This window comes from Symphalangus syndactylus, chromosome 6, assembly GCF_028878055.3.
Source record: "Symphalangus syndactylus isolate Jambi chromosome 6, NHGRI_mSymSyn1-v2.1_pri, whole genome shotgun sequence".
Classification (NCBI taxonomy): Eukaryota; Metazoa; Chordata; class Mammalia; order Primates; family Hylobatidae; genus Symphalangus; species Symphalangus syndactylus.
This window is the reverse complement of record NC_072428.2, coordinates 37925699-37950590: the sequence shown is the minus strand read 5'-3', so window position 1 is coordinate 37950590 and position 24892 is coordinate 37925699. Positions and strand designations below refer to the sequence as shown.

Genomic DNA, 24892 nt, shown 5'->3' with positions numbered 1-24892 from the left:
AAAAGGTGGTCCTTGGCCTCAAGGTGATAAGCTCCAGTAAGCTCTCATTAGAAAGAAAGGCATGCAAACAACTAAGTATAATTTAAAAAAAGAATAAGTCGAACACCAAAGAGCAGCTCTTTAAAGAGCATTGTGATATGAAAGCAGAGAAGAAGAAATAATTTTTCTGAGTAGAGAAAGGGACATATTCCTAAGGAGGTATTATTTGTGTCACAAAAAATGGCGGGAGAATACTCTGGATAGAAGACATAGCATGAATAAAGGTAGTGAAGTGTCAGCGTACACACTTAGTTCTCCGATAGGAGTGAAATTTATAGCACTTAGAAAGATGTGGCTAGAAAGGTAGCTAAGGTCAGATAGAAGCCTGCATTAAATGCCATGTCAAAAAATCTGTACTTTTTTCTATAAACATATGGATTCACTAAGTTATTCTGAGGATTAAAAATCTTTTATTTCATCTGGCTGTCCAGATACACTGGTCCTATGGGTTTCTCTCTTAATTCCAGGGTAAGTGCTGAATTTGTTTGCCTTTAATATCCAGATTCCCTGAACTATAAAGCAGAAGCCAGAGAGACAAGATATTCCACACTATGCCCGATCAAGGGCTCTGCTACAACTCTACTACACAAGGACCAGGCCACCAGCATATCATGGGAAGGTACCTGACAGGACATCAATGCCAATGGCTTGATCAACAGTTTCTTCATTGCCTAAAGAATCCCTTCTTTTCTTTTTCATTATCTCAATCTAATATTCTCTTTATTAGACAATAAAGTATTATACTCATGTTACATGAGACAATTAGGTGAATATAAAAGGTGGTCCTTTTGCTATTGCTTGATGAGTCCTTGACTCATCAAATAATAGCACATTTTGGATCTTACAGGCCAGAGAGCATCAGTGACATTCCCAAAGTCACATACTAGTCATACGCAGAGCCAGGACGAGGTCTAGATCCATGGTCATCCTACTCTTAATACTCCTGTGAGATCCCAGAAGTTTGAAGAGATTATGGGGGAAGGAGGGGAGTTATGCAGGGGAAAGATGGAAGAAGTACTAAATTAAAACTCTGCTCAATAGATCTGCTTCAGGGTGATGTAATTTTTCAACACTTTGTGGAATTCCACAATTTTTATAAGCTACACAAACAATCTTCAATGAATGCAGACATACATGTGCCTTCTTGCAAAGGACATAGTCTATGGCACATGTGTCCAATTTTTGGCTTCCCCGGGCCACACAGGAAGAATTGTCTTGGGCCACACATAAAATACACTAACATTAACAATGGCTGATGAGCTATTAAAAAAAAAAAAAAATCACAAAAAAACTCATGTTTTCAGAAACTTTACAAATTTGTGTTGGGCCACATTCAAAGCCGTCCTGGAACACATGAGGCCCACGGGCCGCAGGCTGCACAAGGTTGGTCAATGGGTTTCTTAAAACTGACAGCTGGATTCCCTAGAATGTATATTTATGTGTAAGGGCTTACTCAGTGTCTTCCTCCTTTGGGCAGGTAACTGAACTCACATCCTCTTCACATGATTGCTCATCACCCCTGAGCTCTGGTCTCACTTTCAGATCAGGGCTTGTGTGAAGGGTGCCAATCTTCTCAGTAGTTTTACGCACAAAGCTAGAAACACTAGAAGTCAAATAACAAAAAACTAACATGAATAAAAACTTATTACTGAGAAAACTCAGGTTTTCATTCTTGAGTTTTCTGTGTTTCTATTAGTCCTAGGGAGGCGACTTGGACTTAGTATTTATAGGAACTTCTCTGTTCAAATAATAACATTTCACGTATATAAACTTATAAACTTACAATATAATGATTCACATTATTTACTAAACTGCCCTAAGAAACCAGTGTTTCAGCGCTAAAGAAAAGGTCTTTAACTCCAGCTGTATCTGTAATATTTCCGTCAACTTACGCAAAGCCATGTGATCATCAGGCCCATTCTGGTCACAGAACAAAGAATTGCTTCATGTAACTCAGCTGTTAACTAGTCACAATATACCCTTCTTAAGCAAAATTTGTATCCAGTAAGACTCAGATAAGCAGTTAAGTAGCTGCACAAAGTCTTCTCTCTTAAACTCAAATGTCAACCCTGGTCCCATGGAGTAGCTAGAAAGAATTCTGAAAAGACTCCAAGTCTGAGCCCAAACTGACCATTAGAAAGGATCAACTAAAGACTAATGATACGTGGAAACTATTCCCATCAGAGATTTTTAATTTTTGATCTCTTGAGGGTGGGGGCACCTACATCTGCAACAACTCAAATATCAGCTGCTAAAACAGAGGGAAGCTAGATTCCCCAAGGTAAATGAGAAGTTAATAGCTCCATATGACAAGTTATATGGAAAACAAGAGACTTCCTTTTTCTCATTTTCCATTCTCAGCACAAATTACCCAATGTGAGAACTGAAATAAGATCAGTAATAGAATTAAATGACAAGACTAATTGGTTTACCTTTCTTTGACAGCCTGAAGAGACACAAGAGGAGATGGAGAACGAAATGGTAATGGAATGCCGAAGGGGAGAAAAGTTTCATTCTTATCTGTCTCAAACATCACTGGAGCATGAGAAACATTGTCTAATGAATGGAATCAGGAAAAAAAGAAACAAAATCTAATCACGTGGGAGTTGTTTTAATCTTTAAAAAAATTCCGAAATGAATAAACCGAAAGAAATGAAGGATTCAATACCAAAATCACAACTGACCCAGAAACAAATGAGTGGAACACAGGTTTACAAAACGCACGGGATGGTCCACATAAAACACTGAGGCAGGTACCTTCATTTGCCTACTAACCCTGAGTCCCCATAAGTCAAAAAGGGAGTTTAGGATCTCTATTATTCTCTTCTCACTAGTTCAGCCACAGGAATACTTGCACATTGAAAAAGGAAGGCAATGACCCCCAAAAACTGCAGTAATTTTTCATTCCTGATGAAAAATAATTTGGTTAGTCAGAATAAAATATTTCCACTCTTTTGGTTAATGACCTTTCTTTCATAACCTTTCCAGCATTTTGATGCATGATCAAAAACAGGCCCTAATATTAGTCCAAACATGAGGGGAAAAAATACTAAACATAAACCAACTCTTCTAGTAGGGAGCAGATCTGTAGATCTGGATGGAAAGTTCTATCAACATGTTAAAAATTATTAACACTTCAGAGAACTTCTGTGCACAAGATAATCCTGGTAACAAGAGCTCATGGAAAATAATGGCTTCACATCAGGAACCAACAACAGACACATTCATCACCTTCATTTCCGTGTGAGCCACAGCACTGATCTGGCAGGTCCTCTTCCTGCTGTGAGGTGAATTCTTTAAATCTCTCATCTTCTGAGAGGGTTTGGCTGTGAAGGGAGCAAGAGTCTTCATCTGACTGACTGCCTCTTCTACTACTAATGATACGATAAATACCAGAGTCCAAGATGCTGAAACTTTCCTAAAAATTAAAAGAATTCCAAAAAAAAAAAAAGCAAAAATTTCCTTTATAACTTTAATATAACTTCTGCAGAGAAATACCAACACTCAAATAGAAAGTTAGTAACAACCATTATGGCTTATTAGAACAAACTGATGAGCAAGGCTTAGGTGCCTGGCAGCTGGGTCACTCCATGTGCTAGTGGCATCAGCTGCCACATTTCTCTAGCTTGTCTTCATAAAGCATGGTAGTGAGAATGGGGATTAAATGAGATAATTCAGAGCTGCATTCAGACTCAAATTAGCATGAAGCACCTGAAATCACAGATTAGAGCAACGTAACTTATGCTGGGAGCTATATGAGTATATCAGGGAACAGAAAATAATAAACAATGACAAAACAAAATGTGGCTCCAAGACACACCTAAATGGAGGCTTCACAGTGCTAAGCCACTAGCTGAACGAAAGTTCACCCCTTCGCACCAAAAAATATAAATGGAAAGGACAACAAATTTGGGGATCCTAGAGGTAAATAAGAACAACCGAAGGTGGAAAAATCTTACCCTACAAAATCCTTCAAAGGTGAGAATACTTACATGTGATGAAATGGAGCTTCTTCTACTGCTACAAGCTGAATCCAAAGGTTCAAATTTTAAGATCAATTCTTCCAGTTGAGAAATTAGATCATTGTAGGTGCCATGGTCCAGCTGAGATTTCAAATGCTCCAATTTATCTGCAGTCAAAGTTTTTCTTGCCTAATAAAACAATATCGCAATGGAATAGCTATTTGTAGGTAAATCTATATTCAAATGGCCAATATATTGAAAGAGGTCTAGGCTGGGCACGGTGGCTCACGCCTGTAATCCCAGCACTTTGGGAGGCCGAGGCGGGAAGATCCCCTGAAGTCAGGAGTTCGAGACATGCCTGGCCAACATGGTGAAACCCCATCTCTACTAAAAATACAAAAATTAGCTGGGCATGGGGGCAGGCACCTGTAATCCCAACTACTCGGAAGGCTGAGGCAGGAGAATCATTTGAACCTGGGAGGCGGAGGTTGCAGTGAGCCGAGATCGTGCCACTGCACTCCACTCCAGCCTGGGGGACAAGAGTGAGATTTCATCTCAAAAAAAAAAAAAAAAAGAAAAGAAAAAAGTCTAATATAGAACATAAAACTTCAATGGTGCTTTAAAAAGGCTTAGCAAGCTAGAGAAAGATTTAATGAGAATTTTCTTAGGAATTAAGAATTTAAGGCCATGTGCGGTGGCTGATACCTGTAATCCCACACTTTGGGAGGCCAAGGTGGGCGGATCACTTGAGGTCAGGAGTTCGAGATCAGCCTGGCCAACATGGTGAAACCCCGTCTCTACTAAAAATACAAAAAAAATCAGCTAGGTGTGGTGGCGAGCGCCTGTAGTCGCAGCTCCTCAGGAGGCTGAGACACGGGAATCGCTTGAACCCAGGAGACAGAGGTTGCAGTGGGCCGAGATTGTGCCACTGCACTCCAGCGTGGGTGACAGAGCGAGACTGTCTCAAAATAATAATAATTATTATTATTATTATCATTTAATTAAAATTTACCATATACACAATTATCCCCCTTAAAAACAAGTTATGAAACAAATTTCTATCTAAATTTGATATTTTAAATGAAAATTGTACCCTCTTTCTTACCCTCTATCCACCCCTAGATATATCTATCATGCTTTCTCTGGGCATGTATTGCTGTTATCTGTAGGTCACACAGACAGGGTTAATAAAATCAAGCAACTTTGTAACACAATCTTGCAAGCTAGCATAGTTTCACCAATCCATGGTAAAGATGTCTAGGTAAGCTCTGACTCACTCTGCTGGCAATGACAGAATTTTGGAAAAGACAGCATGTACGAGCAGCCAAGTTCCATAGGCCTCTTCTTAGCAGGCGTTCCACACAGCGCTCCACAGATATCAGGGACAGATGTGAGACTTTCCCATTTAGGTGCAAACAGAACAATTCATTCCTACAGACAGCCACATCCTGAATAGCTACAAAAACCACAGGTGTGAACATACAAAATGTTAACCAAATACCCCTTACAATTTTAAAAGGGCTGAAATTATTCTAATAAATTCATTTCTTATGTAGGGTTTGGCTTGACTGAATTTCATCTCTATTTTTGTACTTGCAGTTCAATGAAGAAATCATATTTTAGAAACTATTCTAAAAAGATCAAGAATAAAAGCTGTGAAGAAAGAACTATATCTCTCTGACCTAAAGTCTTATGTTTAAAAATGCTGTTTTCTGTGAAAAGGAATTGGGACATTAAAAGAGGATAATCTACATTAGAGGCCAGACTATAAGGTTCGAGTGTTATAACCTGGTCCTCAATGAATGGATTTTAACATAGTATGTAAATCAATATACAGTTCATGAGAAAATACCTGCCTTCAAGAAAATATCTGTCTTGGCAGAGTATCCTGAAAGGACTTAAAAGACTACTTTTCAAGGGACATACTTAAGAAATTTAAGCCACAAGAAAATCACTGTTGATGAGACCAGTAAGTAATGATTTCTTTCTCTCTCCTTTTTTGGTTTTTACAAACATAGAAAAGAAACAAAATGTCAACATACACTCTCTACTGAGCAGTAATGGTAAAAAAGCTAGATTTCCCCCACTTCTGGTTTTAACCCAAAGAATATAGAGATTGATTTTCTGTCTCAGTCATATATGATGGCTGTTGTTCCCACTAGAACAATTTGAACCCCAAACTATAAAGATACAAAATGGGAGTCAAAGTAAGACTTCTGGCAGGGATAAAGACTCAGGGCAATAGAGGGAAAAATAACCTGTTTGTTCCTTTTCAGCAGTTACTAATGAAAACTGCACTTAAAATTACTCATGAAAACTGGAAGACATTATGTTAAGTAAAATAAGCCAGGAACAGAAAGTTAAAGACTACATGTTCTCATTTATATGCAGAAGCTAGAAAAATGTGATCTCACAGAAGTAAAAAAGCAGAACAGAGGTGACCAGATTCTGGGAAGGGTAAGAGGAAGAAGACAGGGAAAAGACTTGTTAAAGGATACAAAATTATAGCTAGATAGGAGGAATAAATTCTACTGTTCCATAGCATCGTAGGATGACTATAGTTAATAATAATGTATGTTTTCAAAGAGCTAGAAGGATAGTGAATGTTCCCAACACGAAGAGCTAATAAATGTTTAACATGATAGATATGCTAACCACCCTGATCTGATCAGGGTACACTATACACTGCATGTATCGAAACATATTATGGAGTACATAATATGTACAATTATTATGTGTCAATTAAAAAATGAATAAAATGACTCATGAAAAAATAAATAGCTGAATACAAATTCACTAATGCATGTTTGGGAAGTACCTTACAATGGGAAATATCTATGGTCAATCTTTAAAAGAAACGTGACTGGGCACGGTGGCTCACACCTGTAATCATACATGCTTGTAATCCCAGAACTTTGGGAGGCTGAGGCCGGCAGATCACCTGAGGTCAGGAATTCGAGACCAGCCTGGCCAACATGGCGAAACTCCATCTCTACTAAAAATACAAAAATTAGCCAGGTGTGGTGGTGCGTGCCTGTAATCCCAGCTACTCAGGCTGCTGAGGCAGGAGAATCACTTGGAACCCGGGAGGCGGAGGTTGCCGTGAGCCAAGATCGCACCAGTGCACTCCAGCCTGGGTGACAGAGCAAGACTTAGTCCAAAAAAAAAAAAAAAGTCATCCCATCCTATTCTTCAACTTCTTAAATTACAAGAGAATGCTCCTACAATAATCAAATTTTCATAAGCATGAGATTAAAAATTACAAAGAAAAATATAATTACCTTTGACTTCACTCCAAAGAAGAACTTGAACATTCTGAGGAATGAAAATATAAATTCCTCTTTCTGTCCAAGTCAGCACACAATGCTCACTGCAAGAGAAGAAGTCAAGAAAATTCAAGTGTGCTAGGATACAAAAGTTTACAATTCCCCAAATTCAGATCCTTGCATTAGCTATTAAAGGAAAATCAGACTGTACAAAGAAAACACAAGAGTGATCCAGCTAATCAAGTACTAACAACTCCTTTCTGTCTGTAACAACAGCCCACTAATAAATAGCATAAAATGATGCCAAATTGGGAAAATTCAGACACATATACTAGATATTTTCCAGAAAAAGAAAAGGGTCAGCTGGGTGCAGTGGCTCACGCCTGTAGTCCCAGCACTTTGGGAGGCCAAGGTGGGTGGATCACTTGAGGTCAGGAGTTTCAGACTAGCCAAACCAACATGGTGAAACCCTGTCTCTATTAAAAATAGAAAAATTAGCCGGGCGTGGTGGCATGCACCTGTAATCCCAGCTACTCGGGAGGCTGGGGCAGGAGAATCACTTACCGGGAGGCGGAGGTTGCAGTGAGCCAAGATTGTGCCACTGCACTCCAGCCTAGGTGACAGCCTGGGTGACTCTGTCTCAAAAAAAAAAAAAAAAAAAAAAAAAAGAAAGAAAGAAAAGGCTGGTATCTGGAAAAAGAAAAGCTTAGGGACCTTTACCTGATGTTTGTTAAAGCAGCTGAACTTTCCACACTGGACATGATAGGGGCACATTTAAAACAAAGACTAACATCTTACTGCCAATTATTACTCTAGTGAGCCACTTTTAGGAACAGTAATATTTTGATGTTGTTAGTTGTGTGTGGGCAACAAAAAGCTGAGAATTCCTGGTCAACAATGTGCCAGGAGCTTTATTAAAGGCTCTGTCTATATTACCTAACTTTGTAGAAGCCAATCAAGGTAGATATACTATTCTTATTTTATTAAAAAGAGAAAAAGCTAAGGCTCAGAGAGATAAAATAATATACCAAAGGCCATTCAGCATGAAATGTAGACGAGTCAGAATTTATACTGGATATACAGGATAGTCTGGCTCCAAAACCTGGACTTTTTTCCTATATAACACAGAATCTACTTCCTCCTCCACTTGTCTTTGCTAACCTACCCACTATTATCTGGAATCCTAACTATTCCACTTAACTGAATTCTCAAAAAGTCACAGATTCCCAAACTGCCAAACCCAATAACCCTTCATCACTTCTCATTTTCTTAACCCCAAGCAGAAGCAAACCTTGCTAACTGTTCTCTGCTTCTTGAACCTCACCTCCTGGGGCTCCTGGACACTGCATTTTCTTGGTTCTCTTTCTCTCCAGTCCTCTGGAGGACTCATCTTTTTCTGCTCATCTTTTTCTATACTTACTCATATAAATTTATCTCATATATTTCATTTATTCTCTCAAGGCTGCTACTGTTTTTTATATACCACTGGTAATCTCCACTTCCTAATGCTGTTCAGGACATTCTCCAACTTACAATGTTCTCAATCTAGCCACCTCTCAAGGATCAGAAGTTCTACTTCCCTCTGAAATCCTCCCTTACAGCCCACAACACTCACCCTATTTCTTGCACTCAACCTATTTCTTATACTCTGCTCATATGGCACTTAATCACGTACTGCACTGTCACAACTCTTACTTCTTATTGTTGTTAAGCTTTTGGGAGAAATAAATCACATCTCTCCAATAAATTATACTCTTAAGAACAGGGACTATATTTCCTTTTCCTTTATGTTTCCAAGAGTACTAAAAATGGTTCCATGTGGCTATGAAACTAATTGATTTTTAACAGGAGTTGGGTCCTTATGTAAGTGTTAAACATTTTGTCAATATGAAAGACCAGATCACTATCCTTACAGGAAAGTAATCTTTGTCATAAAATGCAAGACATGGTCAGAATCTTAATCCAAAGTAAAATTGAGAAGGCTGCCTTCAAGAGTCAAAGGAGAAAAAAAAAGGGGGGGCAGAGGATCCCTGAGAAAGAGACACAGGATCATAATTTTGATACTGAACCTGACATTCAGCTTGGAAAATTCCTTAGGAATAGCAACCTAGATTAAAATGGGGTGCTGGGGACGGGAACTTAGATAAAAGCTGATACTTGTAATTTATACATTCCTTGTCCCCTTCTCCCTTCACTGATAATAAATGGGGACATAAGCCTAACAGCATTGTTTTAGAAGTTCCAGAAAGGAAAGTGATACCAATGTGCCTGAAAGGAAACAAAGTACATAAGGATGCCCCCTCTGGGATTTATGGGTTGCAACAGTAAAAGTCCCATAGGGCACAGTGTACAAATGAAAAAAATAAACAGGAACGAAAAAAAGCCCTCCTCTTCATGTTTTTGAAAAAACTCTTTGTTGAATTCACTATCATTTGGGAATTTTCTATGTGTCTAACACTGCCCATAGAAAAGGAGTTGACAATCTGATGCTGGGATGCATATTCATAATACAATAAGAGAGTGGCAATGATAAAGGAATGAATATGGTTTGACAACAGTACATGCACAGAAATAGGTTGTCTAACGTAAGCCTCTTGGAGGAATCAGCAGAGGTTTCAAAGTGGAGTTAATTGTTGCTTTAGCTGAGGAATAGGCAGAGCCAGATCATCAAAGGCTTTTTGTCTACCATGGTAGAGACTATAACAGGAGCTTTAAATAGCTACAGTCAAAAGAATAACTCTACCAGGAGAGCTAAGTGTATTGTGGCCCGATTACTAGAAAACACATTCTTGGGTACTTTGGGAAGCTGATGCAGGTGGATTGCCTGAGCTCAGGAGTTTGAGACCAGCCTGGGCAACATGGTGAAACCCCATCTCTACTAAAATACAAAAAATTAGCCAGGTGTGGTGGCGTGCGCCTGTGAGTCCCAGCTACTTGGGAGGCTGAGGCAGGAGAATTGCTAGAACCTGGGAGGCAGAGGCTGCAGTGAGCTGAGATTGTGCCACTGCACTCCAATGTGGGTGACAGAGCAAGACTCCGTCTCTAAAAAAAAAAAAAAAAAACTTGGGTAAGGGACTTCCCAACACCCCGCACATCACATCATAGTCAACAAATATTTATTAAGTATCTATCATGTGCCAAGCATTAGGCCAAGCATTGAAAAAATAATAGTCAACAAAACAGAAATAAAGCCCTCATGGAGCTTACTGTTTAGGGTAAGACATGAATAAATATTATATTAATATATAATTATAAACTGTGACAAGTGTCACAAAGGAAGAATGCTAAAGGAGGAAGAGTTTTTAATATGCTTTATCTAATTATGGGAAAATAAATGTCTTTCTCTAGTCACTTTCATGATGAATTATGGAGTTACTAAAGTGTTATAATGTCTATAATTCACTTTTTTTTTTTTTTGAGACAGAGTCTTGCTCTGTGGCCCAGGCTGGAGCGCAATGGCATGATCTCAGCTCACTGCAACCTCCACCTTCCAGGTTCAAGCGATTCTCCTGCCTCAGCCTCCCTAGTAGCTGGGATTACAGGAGCATGCCACCATGCCTGGCTAATTTTTGTATTTTTAGTAGAGACGGGGTTTCTCCATGTTGATAGGCTAGTCTCGAACTCCCGACCTCAGATGATCTGTCTGCCTCGGTCTCCTAAAGTGCTGGGATTACAGGCATGAGCCACACCCAGCCTTATAATTCACTTTTAAATACTTCAGTGTAGGAAGTATGACAAATACATGAACTGGTTTTTATCCTTACCCTTAGAGGCAATTAGTTAACACTTCAATTATTTTTAAAAATCACAAAGAGTGGTTAGCCTTTGAAAGAACTGAATCAGGTGTTCACACTCCAGTGTACCATATAACAACTTCATAAAACATTTGCTGACCTTGCATCAGAGATCTTATTAACTAGCCTAAGGGATATCAGAAATAATTTTTTATTGATGAAATAGAGTTCAAGATATTGGCTGGAAATCATACACTGGCACTCTTGCTCTTGCAGAACAAGGTGTAAGAATTGGCAGGTCCAGCAGTTTAACAACTTTTAGGGCAGCACTTTGTGCTGGAATTTGCACCTAATCCAACTAGAAGGCTGGCTGAACTCTGATATTAGAATATGGCTGAAACTGCCTCCAGCAGATCTTTCATGCAAGCATTTGTCAGAGTACCTACAGGATAGAGAGCTCAAATTTCACCAAGCGTACAAGAACAAGTTCTACAACTATTTTTGTGCCTGCTTGCTAAAAAAACATACATCTGTGTGGCAGATTTTGATCTGGGACTTGCTTTCATTATAGCATCCCATTAGGTAGGGGAGGTTATGAGGAGGTTAGTAGAGCTATCTTAGCTCCAATTGTTAGAAGTTTCTTGGCAATTATAAACTCTCCAATTGGCTTGGAAAGAGAAGTGTATTTCTAGGATCTTTCCATTCCTTTTAGATACAGACGACTTCATGTAACATAATTATTTCTTAACTTTCTAAAAGTAATTTAGTGCAAAAATAACCTTAAAAAACTACTTCTGAACAAGAAACAGAGATAAAAAGCTAAGTATTCTTCCCCCCGCCCCGCCAGATCAAAGGAAAGGAGAAACTTACCTAAGATGTAAGAGTTTGGGGAAAGACAAAGATTGGGAGGATCCAACTGTATGATCATACTGAGGTTCTGATCTAGAAAGTAAACACATCTGTTAATGAGTTTACCTGTTAAAAGTATAACATAAAATTATGCTTTTTTTTTTTTGCCTCCGAAACAAATTCAAGAGCCTAACTGCATCTGCCCTTATTCAACTCACACTAATCATAGGAGAAGTAATTATCAAAGACTTCTTTGGCTTTTCTGAATCTTTTAACAAAAATTCAACTTCACTCTGAAAAGACAGAATAAAATCTTTTTTTTTTTTTTTTTTTTTTTTTGAGACGGAGTCTCGCTCTGTCGCCCAGATCGATCTCGGCTCACTGCAAGCTCCGTCTCCCTTCACACCATTCTCCTGCCTCAGCCTCCCAAGTAGCTGGGACTACAGACACGCCCAGCTAAATTTTGTTTGTATTTTTGGTAGAGACGGGGTTTCACCGTGTTAGCCAGGATGGTCTCGATCTCCTGACCTCGTGATCCGCCTGCCATAGCCTCCCAAAGTGCTGGGATTACAGGCGTGTGCCAACGCGCCCGGCCAGGTATAATAAAATCTTTAACACAGATAGAATATCAGAGATTTTCACCAAACTTCTATATATAAGCTCTTCAAACAATTCCAACCAGCCATACAAATCGTTACCTTAGAGTAATCACAGGGAGAGGTGGCAACGAGAGGAGTTTCTTGAACTGATGTGTACTTATAACTTCTCCATCAAAGTTCACTTCCCACATCCTAGAGCCTGGGCGAGCACAATATATCAGAGGTTGCTGGCCCCCAGAACATCTTCCAGGAAAGAAACAAGCTCCATATTCTCCATCTCTTTCCTTGTTTCCAATTTTCCAAAACTTTTCTCTAACATCCAGAAAGGAAGAGAAAGCAGATTTACTTACAAAAAAAGTCAAAAACAATGGCACTACAAATCAGCATGGGCATAATAACTCCACTCACAATGCCTTCTCCTTCATTCATATTAGCAATATACTGAAAAAAACAATAGAATGGAAAGATCGAAATAGGATTCTGGCTCTGATTTGCCATTAGCTATTTCTGTGACAGGAAGCAAATCATTTCATATTAGTACTCAGTTTATTATCCACAGAATAAGAGGCTCAGAATTAGCCCCTTCCAAATCTAAAAGGTGAGTGCTACCAAACTATTTCATACATCCTTGAATCCTACTAATTGCTTCTAAAGTCACTCTGTAAAATGCTCTTTGGACACTCCATGGAAGCTACTAATCTAGTTCTCCAACCCTGTCTCCAAGTCACTTCCTCACCACAAACACCCAATAAACTTACTTTTTCCTCAAAAACCCAGGTCCTTCTGAAACTCTGCACCTTGGAGCATTCTGTTCCCTTAGGATTATATGAGTTAGACATATAAAAGAGCTTAGTACACTGCCTGGGAACATGGAAAGTGATAATGAGAAGGGAGATGTCTCTTCCTAAAAACTCCTGTTACTTACTCTCCATGATTCCATCATTCCTCCTCAGAAACTTTCCTTGATTCCCATATATGGAATTACATGCTTCCTATGCTTTGCTTTTATAGCACTTATGACATGATATATGGCAATTATGTCTATTTAAACAGCAGATCATGACTTTTCAGGGCAAAGGACAACTCTTATTCCTCTTCGGTTGAATTTCCAGTGTGTAGCACACTGTCAGGCCTACAAAAAGCACTCAATACATTATAGAGTTCCATAAACTCAATCTCTTTTATTGAAGAGTGATCTAATATGCTCTCTAGCATGAATTTACTAGATAACCTCAGATAATTCAATAACTACTTCTGTACTTAATTGCTTTATGAATAAAATATAACACTTGCTTTACTTTAAGAACACAGGTGTAAGAGTGCTTTGAAATGTATACAGAGCAGTACAGGAAGTAGTGGTTTTATTACTTATACTCTTTATTTGGGAAATAAAATATATTTCTTCATTTTATATTTTCTATGGTACCTAATACAGTGCTAAGGATCTGGAGGAATATAATAAATGTTTGCTGCGTGAAAAATGTAATCAATTCATTATCATTTGTATACTCATTAATCTTACTTTCTATTATTTTTCAAACAATACGTCACAGGCACAAAGTTGAGTATCTTCACATATGCTACCTTAGTTAATCAACACTAAATTTACATGAAGCAAAGTCATATCTATCATTTTGGCTGGTCACTAGGAGTCCTAGCTTTAAAAAAAGAAAAACAAACAAACAAACAAACAAAAAAACTGTTTGTTGGGAGGGAAAACAGGTTGAAACAAAAAGATTTTTTAACATAAGTATACATTTTATTATACTACACGTCCCCCAAAACTGAATTCTAGCTAACAGAAAGTAAGCACGTCTAAATATGTTAATTTTACAGGAGGTTCTATGATACTGTCATCCAACTTTAGTTATGAAATAGGTACACAGGGGTTGATTACACAATTCTCCCTTCTTTCGTGTAGGCTCAAAACTCTCCATGACAAATTTTTAAAAGGAGATGGTCCTGAGAAATATGATAGCTGCCAGGTCCAGTGAAAAAAAGAAATGGCCAGTGAAAATTTCCTTGCAGCGAGAATGGCTGAGAACTTTGGCATAGTGATGCATAATATTCATTTCCAGCTGTCTGCTATTCTGCTCTGGTATTTCACAGCTACCGCTAATGCACTCCTTTGCCATTCATTGGACCTCTGGCTCTATCTACCCTTGAGATTTTGATGAAATACTTATCTTCATAAAGCTCTTAATTATTCTTCATCCAATTTTACCCTTTAGTAAAATTCTATTAAAATAAAACAAATCTTGAAAACAACAAAACTCAAAGAAGCCTTCCTGCTTCCCCATATAAAAACAGGCCTTTAGCCTTCTCTCATGGCACTTAGAATATGTCTCACCAGCAACGGGCTCACGGAATACTTGTCTTAGTCACCCACTGGACTGTCTTAGACTCCTCTACCTCCTCTCTGCTCTCTAACATCAGCTTGCATACAACTGATTCCTTAACATCTGTATAGCCAAGGGCAGTGGTTCATGCCTGTAAGCCAAGCCCTTTGGGAGGCTGAGGCAGGAAGATTGCTTAAGCCCAGGAGTTAAAGACCAGCCTGGGTAACATGACAAAACCCAGTCTCTAAACAAAATACAAAAAATTATCAGGGCATGGTGGCATGTGCTTGTAGACCTAGCTACTTGAGAGGCTGAGGTAGGAGGATCGCTTGAGCTGGGGAGGTCAAGGCTGCAGTGAGCCATGATCACACCACTGCACTCCAGCCTGAGTGACAGAGTGAGACCCCATCTCAAAAAAAGAAAAAAAAGAAAAAAAAATCTGTATAACTGATTGATGGAGATTGGGGTAGATAACTTCTAAGTTCCTCCCAGTTCTAAAATTCTGCATTTCTGATGACTAATGGTTGGTCAATATACCTCTCAGTGTCACACAAGAAGGATCGAGTAAGTGAAGATATAAGTAGCCTTCCATCCAAATAATCTAACTGTACAACACAGGAGTCAACAGTTGTTATTGTCTGAACAGGAAACATCACAAAAGCAGCACCTGCCTAAAAGGAATGTGAGAAAGAAATAAAGTTTATTTAATCATAACATACACATGCCATCTCTTCCTCTTTACCCTGTAAATGAAAATAACTTGAATAGCAAAATAAAATTTTCAAATAAGCCAAAACTTAATTTGCTTGTAAGGATATCAAAGTCTTAGTCACTTAAAAGTTGTATTAAATAATCTGGTACGTAACTGCAGAAGAGATTTCGCAAGGCTCTGTTTGTGATTATCTAATCTTAGAGGTTAGAATGAAAGAGATGAAGCAAGGTTTAGAACATGTTAGTCAGGCATGGTAGCACACAGCTATAATCCCAGCTACTCAGGAGGCTGAGGCAGAAGGACTGCTTGAGCCTAGGAGCTTGAAGCTGCAGTGAGCTAAGATCATGCTACTATACACCAGCCTGGGCAACAGAGGAAGAACCTGTCTCTAGAGAAATAAAGTTTTAGAGTATGTGAAAGAATTTTTCACCTGTAGATAATACTTCTCCCTTTTAGAAAAAGACAAAATAAGTTTACTAGGGTTTCTATATTTTAGGTCCAAAATATATTAACAATCAATTGATAACTTTGATAGGTCATGATGGCAAAACCAGAAAAATATTCTGATGTGTTCATTAAAATAAAATAATTTAGCCAATAGCCAGGTGCAGTGGCTCATGTCTGTAATCCCAGCACTTTTGCGAGGGCAAGGTGAGTGGATCACTTGAGCCCAGGAGTCCGAGACCAGCCTGGGCAACATGGCAAAACCCTGTCTCTACAAAAAGTTTTTAAAAATTAGCCAGGCGTGGTGGTGCATGCCAGTAGTCCCAGCTACTCAGGAGGTTTGAGGTGGGAGGATTGCTTCAGCCCAGGCAATCAAGAGTGCAGTGAGCCATGATCTCACCACTGTACTTCTGCCTGAGTGACACAGCAAGAACCTGTCTCAAAATAAAATAAAAAATAAAATAAATTTAGCCAATAGTAGTTACAGCCCTTCTTTTCTGCCAGGATCCTAAATAGAAATAAGCCAATGCGAGACAAATCCCTCTACTTCTGATGTAATGGCCGTGGAGGAGCAGGACAATGAGAAGCTGGTCTATTCTGTCTTAATGACAAACTAGAGTATTCTGTTAGGGTAACCTGAGTCTCAACCCTTCTACTCAGCAATAACTGCAGCAGGAAGCCTGAGGACCTGCACAGCAGAGCAAAGCCAGAAGGTATCTTCAAGATTCCATCCAAAATAAGTTATATCCATCTTGATAAAAAATATTCCTAGACCTATGAGTTTCTTCTACACAAGAAGCAGAGAAGACCAGGAGCCTGGGCAATTGGTGTCATTTCTATGTTTGTCACTTTATTCACACCAATAATAAATAGATATCTTTTCTTTCTTAATAGCCTTATACTAAAGAATGCTTTAAATGAGCCATGCAGGTGAATCAGGAAGGACTGCAATAGATAATGTGCAAAGTACTGAAGTTAGTTCACAAAAGCCATTCTGTAACAGTATTGAGCTAAAACAGACCACCATGTGTACTATATAAAAACAGGTCTCCTCAAAATCTCCAAGTTTGGACTCCGGATTAGTCTCCCAAGACATACAGTAGATAAAATCACATCCTTTAATTGGAAGTTTTATAAGACAACACCTTGTATCTCACTACATACACAGAGAATGGGACTGCTTCTCACCTTTGCTTGTTTAGAAGTATTGAGTTTGATAGCAGAAACCTTCCCAGCATGATCACCTACAAAAACTCTAAGAATAGCTGTATCCCAGCAGACAGCTGTGACTCTTCGGCCTTTGTGTTCTGAAGACACATAAATTTGTTCTGGTTTCCCACGACGCTCTTGATTTAATTCCCAAACAACTACAAGACCTTGACTGCAAGAATTGAGTCACAGAGGCAAACTTGGCAATGGTGAACAAGGTACAATTTTATCGCATCACAGTATCAACTATATCAAATACATATGCAACTCTTGTTCTTCAGAAAAGAGGAAGTATTATAAAAAGTCAAGGTATTAATTTCCTTGTTTTAGTCACCAAATCAGTTTAATAGGAGAAGTTAAATGATCTAAATTATCTCTGTTCCCTTGGTCTTTTAAGGCCTTCGAAATGTTGTAACCTTAAATTAGCATTTTCTACAAATACTAGGATGACCAGCTGTCCATTCTGGTTTGCTGGGTACTGAGAGATTTCCTGAGACACAGGAGTTTCACTGTTAAAACTGGGACAATCCTAGGCAAACCAGGATGGTTGGTCACCCTAACAAACACATGTGTCAATTTAAAATGCACTTGAAAAAGGACAGATAGTTTTGGAACAGATTCTCACCTGGTAGCTACAGCAACATAATCATCATCATGTAAACAACAGGCGACTTGAGAAATTGCACCTTCCTAGAGCACAAAAGAAAAAACATTTTTTAAATCTTAAGTTTTACATTATTATTATTGTTTTTTTTTTTTTTTTTGAGACTGAGTCTCACTCTGTTGCCCAGGCTGGGGAGCAACGGTGCGATCTCAGATCACTGCAGCCTCCACTTCCTGGGTTCAAGCGATTCTCCTGCTTCCGCCTCCCAAGTAGCTGGGATTACAGGCGCCCACCACCACGCCCAGCTAATTTTTGTGTTTTTAGTAAACATGGGGTTTCACCATGTTGGCCAGGCTGGTCTCCAACTCCTGACCTCAAGTAATCCATCCACCTTGGCCTCCCAAAATGCTGGGATTACAGGCGTGAGACACCACACCAGGCCAAGTTTTACATTCTTTTATTCCAAATGATTATTTATATTGGAGAAATTTGCATTTATGAAAGAGACTCCAAATGGTGTATGACAGAGCTGCCCTTAATCTTACCCTGTGTGAAAGAAAAAGCCTGTGCTTCCAGCCTTCTTTCTGAATGAGATGGAGTCCTCCTCCTGAACTGCCCAAAGCCAACCATTTCCGAGACACAGCTATGCTCGTGCACTAAAAACATGTGAAGAGAAGTGTGAGATAATCACAGCTACTTAACCAAATAGACTATCCACTGAAAATAAATACTGAGGATTTACGCATCAGGCTCCTTCCTTCACTTTATCCTCTGCCCAAATGGACACAATATGACACTTATTCTCTAATTCTAGAATAGTAAAAAATACTGAAGAAAGAACATTTTGTTTTTAAACTTCTAAGTGAATCTCACAAAGGCTGAATAGGCTCCATTGTACGAGTAATTTTCCTTTGGCAAAAGCTGGCTGTTAAGACTTCATATTTTATGTAATTTGGCTAGGTCATTCCAATGCTGACTACAACAATGGAAGACCAATGAAGTTACCAGAAGATAAAGCAACCATGTTCAACATTCGTTCATTTAAATCATTTCTAATCTGTACAAACACCACAAAACATCCACAAGTCTTAGGGTAGGTGAGACTCCATCAGAGAATGCAGTGGTCATGCCGTATCCAATACCCTGTGGCAAAAGTTATTAGTTGATTGACTAAGAGACATTCCCAATCCTCTTCAATTTTGTCGCTTTTCACTACAGAAGTTGGAACACCTAAATATTCACCTTCCCAGTTCCCTAGTTGCCAAGGGTTGCCATGTAACTCAGTTCTAGCTAATAAGACCAAGGCTGCTGAGGGCTTCTCAGGAAGGGAAGCTTTACCTTTCCAGATGAAAGGCAGAGCCTGTAGAATGCCTTTGCCCTTTGCCCCTGCTTTCTTGAGATGTTAATGAGAACAGTAAGACTGGAGACGGGACACATATTGCAAAAGCAGCTAAAAGCTAACATATGTGCAATGGTAGAACAGGAAAAATGGGAGCCACTACACTAAACCCAGAACACTAACCTCCTATGAGATTATAAACATCTTTACCACTTAAGCTCCTATTAATATGTTACACCATACTGTAATTTGCAGCTGAAAAAATGTCTAACTGATATCAAGCCTCAAAATTGTTACTCATATTACTTTGTCTGTCACTTCCTATTTTCCCTTTCCTCAGATGCTAGTATTTCCTTTAGGGCAGTAGGAAAAGTATAAAAATGAAATTATTTTCGTACTGGTTATGAAACTTTGTTTTTTACCACATCATTCCTGAGTTTAATCAAAATAACTCAGAGATTGAAGGAAGTACATAGTTCTTTGAATTCCAAGGACAATCAAAACACATAATTATTGAGAAAAAGAAATAGCTCAGGGCAGTCTGAGCTACGTGAAGTATGCAGGCCCAGACAGAAATGAATATGAGATATCAGTCATGCACCCACTCTCTGCACCCATGCCTGGGGGCAATTGTTTAAAGTAATTTTGTCACTGACTAGCTGTCTCACCTGTTACCTTCATGTCACTGAAATCTGTGATACAAACAACAATGTATAGCCAATCAATAGTTTTTGTTATTTTAATATAAGATTTTGGTGAACAACTCAGAATCTGCCTCTTCTTTTCCTTTAAAAAACCACTTGGGCTGGACAAGGTGGCTCATGCCTATAATCCCAACACCTTGGGAGGCCAGGATGTCGAGACCAGCCTGGGCAACAGAATAAGACTCCAGCCCTAATTTAAACATTTTTATTTTTAAGAAATCCAGGCCAGGCACAGTGGCTCACGCCTGTAATCCCAGCACTTTGGGAGGCCAAGGTGGGCGGATCATGAGGTTAGGAGATCAAGACCATCCTGGCCAATAAGGTGAAACCCCGTCTCTACTAAAAATACAAAAATTAGCTGGGTGTGGCAGTGCGTGCCTGTAATCCCAGCTACTTGGGAGGCTGAGGCAGTAGAATCACTTGAACCCGGGAGGCGGAGGTTGCAGTGAGCCAAGATTGTGCCACTGAACTCCAGCCAGGAGACAGAGCTAGACTCCGTCTCAAAAAAAAAAAAAAAAAAAAAAAAGGCCGGGTACGGTGGCTCATGCCTGTAATCCCAGCACTTTGGGAGGCCAAGGCAGAAGGACTGCCTGAGCCCAGGAGTTTGAGACCAGCCACAGCAACATAATGAAACCCTATCTCTAAAAAATATATAAAAATTAGGCAGGCCATGTGGTGTGGTACATGCCTGTAGTCACAGCTACTTGAGAGGCTGAGGCAAGAAGACTGCCTGACGCCAGTTCAAGGCTACAGTGCACTGCAGTGTGCTATGACTCAGCTATGATGCCTGTGAATAGCCGCTGCACTCCAGCTTGGGCAACATGGTAAGACTGCATCCCCCCCCCCCACCCCGACCACCCATCTCAAAAAATAATCCACCCAGCACTTTGGGAGGCCGAGGCGGGCGGATTACTTCAGGCCAGGTGTTCAAGACCAGCCTGGCCAACATGGCAAAACCCCGTCTCCACTAAAAATTCAAAAATTAGCCAGGCATGGTGATACACACCTGTAATCCTAACCTCTCTGGTGGCTGAGGCATGAGAATCACTTGAACCCGGGAGGTAGAGTTTGCAGAGAGCTGAGATGGTGCCACTGTACTCCATCCTGGGCAACAGAGCAAGACTACATCTCAAATAAATAAATAAATAAATAAATAATCCATTTGTAACTGCTGCTAATCAAAGTGTATATTTAAAGCAACTTTTATCTATGTTCCCAGGTTGTAATCCTCAAGCTTGGCCCTAATAAACTGTCGGCTTATATTATTTTTGCCTTTGTCTGTTTTGTTTTCTGGGTTTTTTAATTCTTTTTGAGATAGGGTCTTGCTGTGTCACCCAGGCTGGAATGTAGTGGAGCGATCACAGCTCACTGTAGCCTCAACCTCCCTGGCTCAAGCAATCCTCCCAACTCAGCCTTCTGAGTAGCTGGGACCACAGATGCCCACCACCACGTCCAGCTGATTTTTGTATTTTTTGTAAAGATAGGGTTTTGCCATGTTTCCCAAGCTGGTCTCAAACTCCTGAGCTCAAGCAATCCTCCCACTTCCGCCTCCTAAACTGCTGGGATTGCAGTCATGAGCCACCAAGCCAGGGCACTTGCCTCAGCTTCTTCCTCTTAGGTCGATATTCTGCCCAGAGCTAACTAACTTTTGCTTTTCTCCCTAAAACGAGGGTTACACCAGACTCCCTGTTTTGGAATGACCTTAGTATAACTGCAATGATTCATGTTATTCAAAATGTAAAGGGGTTATTGGGGCTCAGCAACCAATACCCCAAAATAGGGAGCTTTGACATGCTGACAGTTCTTAGAAGCTGCCTCAAAATCAAAGTCCCTTTAACCTTGTCTCGTTTCCACCTCTCCACTAAGCACAGAGTGGGACTCTCTCCAGAGGAATTTCCTTATCTGACCAAGAAAGCTTCTTTCCAAAGGGGGCCAGGCTCAATGGCTCATGCCTGTAATCCCAGCACTTTGGGAGGAGGCAAGAGGATTGTCTGAGGCCAGGAGTTTGGGACGAGCCTGGCCAACATGGTGAAACTCCGTCTCTACTAAAAATACAAAAATTAGCCGGGCATGGTGGCAGGTGCCTGTAATCCCAGCTACTCTGGAGGCTGAGGCACAAGACTCACTTGAACCCAGGAAGTGGAGGTTGCAGTGAGACAAGATCGTGCCACTGCACTCCAGCCTAGGCAAGGGAGTGAGACTCTAGCTCAAAAAAAAAAAAAAAAAAAAAAAAAAAAAAAAAAAAAAAAAGAAAAAGAAAGCTTCCTTCCAAAAGAAATGCAATTGTCCTAAACCCTTTCCCTAAGGATCTCATCAAATAACCAGGAAAGATCAACCACTAGAGAAGAGACTGGGAGTCACCATCACGCCTAAATAGACTTTTCATTTATTCTTCTGAAGACAGCTCCAAGAGTTTATCTGGGGGATTTTACCTGCATAAGTCAGATTGTTCCTATGCAGCTCCATCCCTCACCTTCCCATGTCTGCCTCCCACTTGCTAGGTCTATTCATTCTCCATAATGATTTATTGCCACTCAAAACAATCGTCTACATTCTCCATATCCCCACTTCCCTATGAAAGAGGGTACATAGAGCCAGGCATGATGGCTCCCTCCTGTTATCCCAGTGCTTTGGGGAGGCCAAAGGCCAAGGCACATGATTGCTTGAGGCCAGGAGTTCGATGCTATCATGAGCTATGGTCTCACCACTGTACTCCAGCCTGGGCAACATAGCAAGACCCCATCTCTACAAAAACTTTTTAAAAATTAGCCTGGCATGGTATCAAGTATGTTTAGTCCCAGCTACTCAGCAGGATGAGGCAGGAGAATTACTTGAACCCAGCAGTTTGAGGTTACAGTGAGCTAGGATCTCCCCATTGCACTCAGGCCTGAGCAACAGAGACAACCTGTTTCAAAAGCAGAAAAAAAAAAGAAAAAAGAAAATAAGATTTTATATGCCTTTTCTCCTATTAATCTTATTTTTATTAGTTGATTTTCAGCAAACCTGCAGAAGGTGAAGAGACAGTGTTCTCTTGGTCTTTGTGAGATATACTCATACCATTTTATTTTCAATCAAATACATTACTTTCTGAGAGAAGACAGCAAGAACACTAACGGGGAAAAATGAAGCAAGTTAATATCATGGTTTCCAGGGATGGTAAATTAGAATTCAAAAGATAGCTCAAAAAATAAATCAAGAAAGAGCTATGAAAATTATACCTCTATGTAAAGTGTCAACCTAAAAGGAAGAAGTTGAGGCCAAATTAACATTGACTTTATTTGAGCCAAGGCTGAGGATGCAGCCTAGGACACACTTCCAAGTTGCCTTGGGGAATGCTCTGGAAAACAAGAAACTCAAGTTTTCAGAAGAGGCTGTTTGACAGGAATTCTCATTGGCTTACAGCAATAACATTGATTAGTGATTGGCTATACACTTTTGAACTATGAAGTGTACTGCATTTTATCACTACTTGGTGTTAGTTAGTCTAGTGCCCACATAGCAAGTAGCTTCAAGAGGTAATTAATTAGCTCAAACAAAAGTGATGAGACCTGTAATCCCAGCACTTTGGGAGGCTGAGGCGGGCGGATCACGAGGTCAGGAGATCGAGACCATCCTGGCTAACATGGTGAAACCCCATCTCTACTAAAAATACAAAAAATTAACCAGGCATGGTGGTGGGCGCCTGTGGTCCCAGCTACTTGGGAGGCTGAAGCAGGAAAATGGTGTGAACCCGGGAGGCAGAGCTTGCAGTGAGCTGAGATCACACCACTGTACTCCAGCCTGGGTGACAGAGCGAGACTCCATCTCAAAAAAAAAAAAGAGTGATAAGAGACTGCTGTTTCATTCCAATGCTTCTCTGGGCCTGATAATTTTTTTTTTTTTTTTTTTTTTGAGACAGAGTCTTACTCTGTTACCCAGGCTACAGTGCAGTGGCATGACCTCAACTCACTGCAACCTCCACCTCCCGGGTTCAAGTGATTCTCATGCCTCAGCCTCCCGAGTACCTGGGATTACAGGCGCATGCCACCTTGCCCGGGTAATTTTTGTATTTTTGGTAGAGACAGTTTCACCATGTTGGCCAGGCTGGTCTTGAACTCCTTGCCTCAAGTGATCCACCCACCTCAGCCTCCCAAAGTGCTGGAATTACAGGTGTGAGCCACTACACCCAGCCTGGGCCTGATAATTTAAAGGGGCTCACATTCCTCAGATAAAAAGTTTATTTTCTTCTTTTTTTTCCCCACAAAAGTATGACTAGGACAGGTAAGAACACCCAAGATTCCACAAAACGTTAAGGAACTGGAGGGTAGGGGCACAGTAACAGAGAGCACATGAAAATGAAACTGATACAAGGATCAAGAAATTCACCTTTAGACGACTGGAGTCCAGCCGCAGGGCTGAGAGTAATGGATCCAGAGATTCAAACTCTGCAAGAACATGGCTGTAGGACTCTGGTATCACTGGCACAAAAGTCATTTAGCCAGAAAGCTGAAACTTGTTGAATGATAGATACAGTATTCCTCACCTGAATAAAATCCACAAAAATATAATTTAAGAAGCCCACCATTCATTTAACATGCATTTAACAAATATGTGGGGAACATAGGGACACATGAGAAAGTCCCCACTATACAGGGACTTAGAAAGAAAACACATACAGGTAACGTTGCATGCCACAGCGTGTTTACATCGTGTCATTCCCTGACTCTAAAACTCCCAGAGTAGCAGGTACGATTCTCAGGGCCCTCCATAATCCTATCCCCCTGTATTATCTAACAGTGTGAGTAAACACAGTAGGCAGAGTAGGATTTAGGAAATGGCCTATCTCCCCGGAGGCAAAACAGCAACCTTGCTGCTGCATTTCTATGAGTAGTAAATCTTCTGTCTTTAGGAGTCTCTCATTAAAACGCAATCTTTTGTAAAGGCCTCAACTTATTAACTGTTATCAGCAAACCCTACAGTTATCAGCTAACAATCTAACAGTGCTTTATAGGAATAGGCCACTAGACTTCTCTCTTCAACCGAGCAGGGGCTTAGTAAGTATGGTGAATGAATGAACACATCTACCAGGTGAGAAGGTACAGGGAATTAGAGC

At 40.1% G+C, this 24892-nt stretch overlaps 1 protein-coding gene across 14 annotated transcripts in view; it reads right to left on the bottom strand.

Annotated features, from left to right (window-relative positions):
• HPS5 (HPS5 biogenesis of lysosomal organelles complex 2 subunit 2) overlaps positions 1–24892 on the bottom strand; it is a 44177-nt gene that overhangs the window by 15266 nt on the left and 4019 nt on the right. For 4 of the 14 annotated variants that reach the window (XM_055282171.2, XM_055282169.2, XM_055282168.2 and 1 more), the window contains exons 2-14: positions 24166–24322; positions 18303–18413; positions 17779–17843; positions 17133–17325; positions 15326–15459; positions 12549–12761; positions 11872–11943; positions 7283–7371; positions 5279–5457; positions 4032–4190; positions 3271–3457; positions 2472–2595; positions 1493–1642 (exon numbers count right to left, since the gene is read on the bottom strand). In XM_055282171.2, coding sequence (XP_055138146.1) covers positions 1493–1642; positions 2472–2595; positions 3271–3457; positions 4032–4190; positions 5279–5457; positions 7283–7371; positions 11872–11943; positions 12549–12761; positions 15326–15459; positions 17133–17325; positions 17779–17843; positions 18303–18413; positions 24166–24273 — 1784 coding nt within the window. In that variant the 5' untranslated portion in view covers positions 24274–24322. Of the gene's footprint in view, positions 1–1492; positions 1643–2471; positions 2596–3270; positions 3458–4031; positions 4191–5278; positions 5458–7282; positions 7372–11871; positions 11944–12548; positions 12762–13374; positions 15240–15325; positions 15460–17132; positions 17326–17778; positions 17844–18302; positions 18414–24165; positions 24323–24892 lie in introns of those variants that run through there. The other 10 variants (XM_063641038.1, XM_063641039.1, XM_063641040.1 and 7 more) reach the window with 7 other exon arrangements.